Source organism: Rhagoletis zephyria, unplaced genomic scaffold (assembly GCF_001687245.7).
Source record: "Rhagoletis zephyria isolate East Lansing unplaced genomic scaffold, Rhagoletis_zephyria_1.1 Rzeph_scaffold_00392, whole genome shotgun sequence".
In the NCBI taxonomy this organism is placed as follows: domain Eukaryota; kingdom Metazoa; phylum Arthropoda; class Insecta; order Diptera; family Tephritidae; genus Rhagoletis; species Rhagoletis zephyria.
In genome coordinates this window covers 127,509-133,243 of record NW_016157476.1, presented here as the reverse complement: position 1 = coordinate 133,243, position 5,735 = coordinate 127,509, and the positions used below count along the sequence as shown (strand labels likewise).

General features: G+C 39.7%; 1 protein-coding gene across 3 annotated transcripts in view; it reads right to left on the bottom strand.

Annotated features, from left to right (window-relative positions):
- Window positions 1-1,366: 1,366 nt before the first annotated feature.
- mus312 (mutagen-sensitive 312) overlaps window positions 1,367-5,735 on the bottom strand; it is a 131,871-nt gene continuing 127,502 nt past the window's right edge. For 2 of the 3 annotated variants that reach the window (XM_017611292.1, XM_017611293.1), the window contains 2 exons: window positions 2,255-2,407; window positions 1,367-1,949 (listed from right to left, as the gene is read on the bottom strand). In XM_017611292.1, coding sequence (XP_017466781.1) covers window positions 1,821-1,949; window positions 2,255-2,407 — 282 coding nt within the window. In that variant the 3' untranslated portion in view covers window positions 1,367-1,820. The remainder of the gene's footprint in view (window positions 1,950-2,254; window positions 2,408-5,735) is intronic. The other variant, XM_017611294.1, reaches the window with a different exon arrangement.

The following is a 5,735-nucleotide window of genomic DNA, read 5'->3' as shown; positions in this document are numbered from 1 at the left end:
CTGGCTAAAGGTGGCGCGGACATAAAATCAGGACCTACAGTGAGAGCCAAGCTGCTCAAAAGGCCCTGGAATCCGCTCGAACCTCTTCAAAGTTAGTCCAGAAATATAAGTTGAGACTGAACTCCGTTACAAGATGGAATGAGCTTGAACTTGTATGCCAGGATACTACGGTGTTCAAGGTAATGGACTGGCTGATGAATTGGCAAACTGCGGTTCTCTGGAGTGCCCAATTGGACCGGAGCCAATTGTAGGGCTAAGCATAGCGGGAACGATCCGGTGCATCAAGGATCTCATAAGCAAAAGTCATGAGAGCCGCTGGTGCACTTTAGATACCTGCAAAATAACAAAGTGTTTCTTGAAAAGGCCTGACGGGGTGGTACCTAAATTTCTTCTCAGACAAAGAAGGAGTGATCTACGAGCCCTGGTAGGACTGATTACTGGGCACAATCCATGGAACGACATATGGTCATCATAGGCATCATCAACGATCCACTGTGTACTTCGTGTTTGGAGGACGAGGATTGTACAGAACATTTTCTCTGCCACTGTCCGGCCTTCGCCAGACTCAGATGGTACATTTTTGGGTCGGATGTACTGAGAATGGACGACGTACATTCTCTTTCCCTCAACAAATTGCTAAAATTCATAAAGGAGTCTGGTAAGTTTGCAGAGGAGTAATGAGTTCCCACCCCCACCTACATATCCCTTTCCTCTAAATCCTGTTTCTTAGCCTTAAGTACAATGGGCAATACTGCTTCAGTGCTTGGAAAAATTTGTTTTTGATTTTTCCGGCCACCCACAATTCCATTCCATTCCATCAGTGCAAAGTTGAAAATGGACGTGAATCAAGATTTTTTGAAAGAGTTTTTAGATTGCTATGAGATGCAACCTTTTCTCCGGGATATAACTGACCAAAGTATGTGATACGTGACAGAAAAATAAGATCATATTGTCCTCTTTCAGATTGGCTGGCTGGACCGTGGACCAAAGAAACCGACAACAAAGAATGACTAGTATAACTATGAAATGCAGTTTTTAAGAATGACTGGGCATACATCCTATATTTGTTTTATGAAAATATATAGTATTTTCTAATGTTTAATTGAAAAAACATTTCTAGGGGATTTTTAATCTTACGTAAGATCTGCCGCCGGGGGAGGGGGATCAATTAAATCTTACAATTTATTACGCGAGGGGAGGGGGGATTCAAAGCAGGCGAAAACTCTTACGTAATATATGGACAGCCCCTATGCACTATTTCGGTTTTTGTCATATGCATTATTTCGGTTTTAGGTCGCAACTGTGAATGTATGTATGCATTACTTCGATTTTTATCATATGCATTATTTCGGATTTGAATCGAAACTGCGCATGTATGCATTACTTCGTTTTTCTTATATGCATTACTTCGTTTTTTCGTCGAAACTGTGCGAATGCATAATTTGGGTTTTCCAATATGCATTATTGCGGTTTTCAACCGAAGCTGTGCATATGCATTGTTTCGGTTTTTTTCATATGCATTATTTCGTATGCACAATTTCAGGGTGCCCTCTTATTTCTTACCTTATTAATCTGAAAAATTTAGGTCCGGGTAATTTTTGGAATAAATTTTCCTTTACGAGGGAAGAGTTTGTAATTTTCAGATGTTTATTGCTACACTTATCTGTCGCGATCTTTACTATGACACAAAAAGGGATGCTTCCCTGATACATTACTTTGATGAAAATAGTATCTAACATTAACGAGGGCTGACTAACTTAACTTACTTCAAAGTTTCCAATTTAAATCATAAATTTTTTCTATACATATATATTTTTTTGTTATGTTTCGAGTGATTTTTTTTTATCCTTTGATTTACTTTTTGAAATGTGGCGTTCACTTTGGCGGGATGGATGTGTCATATCATAACGGAAAACTATGCAACGCCGATCGAGAAATGCCTTCATGTCCTGCAAAAAAATAATTTCTCATAATATTATAAGAACGATAAAATATTCAGAATAATTGCGACTGTCGTGTCGAGTGCAAGTCGTTTTTCGAGAGTCGAATCGTATGAAAATTGCATAGCATTCCCTAGTTTTTCAACCCGAATAGTATATTAAAACGGAAAAACTTGGCAGCATTGGATAGTTTTCGACGATTTTCGTCGTTCCTTATTTCAGCACGAGAGTAGACAAAGCTAATGCTGTCGATTCATACAATTTCTTCTAATTCACTACTTGCACAAAGAAGTTGATTATTTGAAGTCTCTAACCTTTGGTTCGAAACGATATCCAATTTGCTTGAAAAATACATAAATATTATGCAAATCAATAGGCTTATACCTCAAAATCATTTCATGCAAAATTGTGCTAGAGATAACAAGATTATACCAAGCGATATGTAGCGGCAAAAGTGGACGGGGTGTCTGTAATAAAGAAAGTTATATATTAATGTACTTGCTATTTATATTACGGAATAATACATTCTTACAGACTAACGCCCAGATTCATAAAAAATAAAGTAGACTTTAATTGATTTATAAATAGAAAATTTGTATGGAAATGTCACATTATAAAGCTCTTTAAATCTATTTTATTTTTTATGAATAAGGCCATAAGTTTACAAATAAGATATAAAATTATATAAGGCCATGAGGGCCAGAGGAGCCTACCTACAAAAAAAACTTTAATATGAGAAAGAAGGATGTATAAAAAAGAAAGGCGGTATTTTACTAAAAACTTCATTGCGCCTACGTGATGCTACATATTATAGTAAAAGAAAACTAAAAGGGCGTGCTTCGGACTATTACCGTTTCGATTCCAGTAAAGCATTTTAAGGTGCCCTCAACTTTTTTTAAATGTCACTTAGGCTACTGTGGCGCTTATGACCTCATATTTAAATAGAGTTTTAAATGATTTTATGTATTTCTCGCGAAAATCTCTATGTAATGAAATATCTAAAAAGTAATGTATTGTTAACAAATTATTAAATTCTGAAAGTGATCTAGTGATAGGTTCATTTAAAGCAGTGATTCCAAAAGTGGTCCAGGTGGACCACCAGGGGTCCACGGGAGACTCGAGGGGGGTCTACGTTGGTGCGAAAAAAAATTGGGAGTCCACGAGATGTAAGTGGGGGTCCACGAAAATATATCTGGTTTCGATAGTAAAGAGCCAAAATGGTTGCCTGAAAGTCTCTTGCCGCACGGCTGCACTAAAAAGAAACGGATGTTGGTATAAAAGTGTGTGGGGAGAGGCGGAAATTGTTGGCGGCAGAGATTTCCTCACTTGTGTATTCTCAATGCTACTGGATAGTACGTCACCATTATCTTTGTTGAAGAGATTCTATAATGTTGAATTCCCTGGGGCTAAATGCTGGCTTAATTCCAGCAGTGAGTCCGGACTCACACATTGTCGAATCTNGTTCCCTGAGGCTAAATGCTGGCTTAATTCCAGCAGTGAGTCCGGACTCACACATTGTCGAATCTTCACTGATGGCTCCAAAACGGATTCTGGGTCAGGATCTGGGGTATTTTTCGTTAATGGAGATAAGATTCACTTTTCCCTTGGGGAATATGCTTCGGTCTTCCAGGCTGATGTAATTGGAATCCTCAAAGCCAAGGACTACGTGATGGAAAATAGGTGGAGAGGAAGGAGTTTACGTGTCTGCAGTAACAGCCAAGCTGCACTTAAGACATTGGCCAGCCCTCTATCTAAATACTTCCAAACTAGTAGTTCGGCAATGCAAGTATCGACTAAATTATGTTGATAAATATAACGACCTTGCTCACTCTGGAGTACCTGTTAATGAGACATCTGACCATTTGGCCACAGTTGCACTTCCCATTTTGGCCATCGAAACCCCCATCATAAACTGGGTGAAGACTTCGCTCAGCAATGACTATGAGGAATCGAGGGGATGCAGGTGGGCAAAACTCATGTTGCCTTCTACCTCAGAAGTTCTATCAGTTGTTTGCTCTCACTGAGCAGACGGCTCTGCAGACAACTTGTTGGACTGCTGACTGGTCACTTCACGTAGCTTGCTTATTTGGTCGCTTGTCATCGATTTTTCATTTATCAGTTTCTGAATTAAAATTAAGGCGTCAAAAGATTATCGGTTTTGTTGTTTAAAGGCGTGTGTTTTAAAAATGTGAGTGACAAACATTTTTCGCATCACTATAAAACTCGGAGTGATAAAACTAAAAATGATGCCTTCAACACAAATAAACTATTTTACAAATACGCCACATGCAAATTCATGAGTGAGCTGATTATGTAAGAAGTTTATGGTACAGGAAATGTAAATAACGCTAGCTCTCTGAGTGCTCTTAAAAAATATAACTACTCTGATCGAGAGAGTACTTTTATGGCTTTATGAGCCCTGTTTTTTAAAACTTGCAAGTGTGTAATTCAGCGGTGGCCAAAGCCTATGCACGCGTGCATAAGCTTTTTCGAGCTCTCTCACCGATAGTAAAAAGCTTTCGTGCACAGCAAGAAAAAATATTTATTTGCGTTGCTTGCCAGTCGAAGTTTAGCAGCTGAGACAGCAGGTTGCGTGCTGCTGGAGCTGTCGCTGAACGGTTGTGTGATGTATGCGTGCAGGGGTTGTTTTTTGTTTAGTTTAAGCAAAGCAAACTGTGAGACCCGCACTACAATAGCCCAACTTCGCTCTGGCTATTACAGCAGGCTAAACTCTTAAGCAGAATCAACGAGGATGTGCCCAACCAATGCCCGGCATGTGGAGAGTCGCCACATGACTCACGGCACCTCTTCACATGCCCTGAGAACCCCACTCAGCTAACGCCCCTGTCCCTATGGACAGCCCCAGTGGAAGTCGCACACTTCCTGGGCCTCCCCCTAGCTGAAATTGACGACAACGTTGATGGATGAACCGACCCGAACTTGGCTTAGTAGCCGCTACAACACCAACAACAACCATTCTTTGCACGCACATATGTATGTATATATGAATGTATGTGCTTTTTGTTTTGTACAAGAAAGCTTTTTACTGTCAGTGTGAGGTTGTCGGTGACAAAGCTCAAAAAAACTTATGCACGCGTGCATAGGCTTTGGTCACCGCTGATCTAAATACATATTATCGGAATACTGGGTAGGCTCAGAAGGCGCAGCAGTTGAGCTCAACCGTTGCTAAAAAAAATCAGTGATCGTTATGCGTCTTCTGAACGGCTTGTTACATTAGCTGTCAAATTCAACTCTCAAAGGCTCACACCAACATGTTGTCTCAAATGATCAGAAAAATATTACGATCATCTGACACGCAACTGTTCAGTTGATCAGAAATACACAACAACGCGTTCAGAAGGTGCAATCGCAACAGCTACTGAGCTGTTGCGCCTTCTGAACGTGCCCAAATTATTAAATTGTTCCAGAATTGTATCCAAATTGTTAATTTGCACTGCTGAAACTCATATCTATCGTTAATAAATGCTCCTGTTGCACTTTAAAACTGGATCAAAATCTTAAAGAACTTCAAATCAGCTAAATCATAATGCCCTGTATGCAGCCCTCAAGAAAACGGCCAAGAAAAAATCACCATTAAAGCTGAAGCACAACACCGGCGAACGGCAAATTTTTCGTCGCGAATGTTCGCCGAAATAATTAAAACACACTGATTTATATGAGAACGCGCACAATCAAAGCAAACGACGAAGTTTGCTCGACGACTGTTCGCGACGATAGATTTATTTCTATCGCCGCGATCAACGGCAATGACAAATAAATAATATAAAAAAAAAA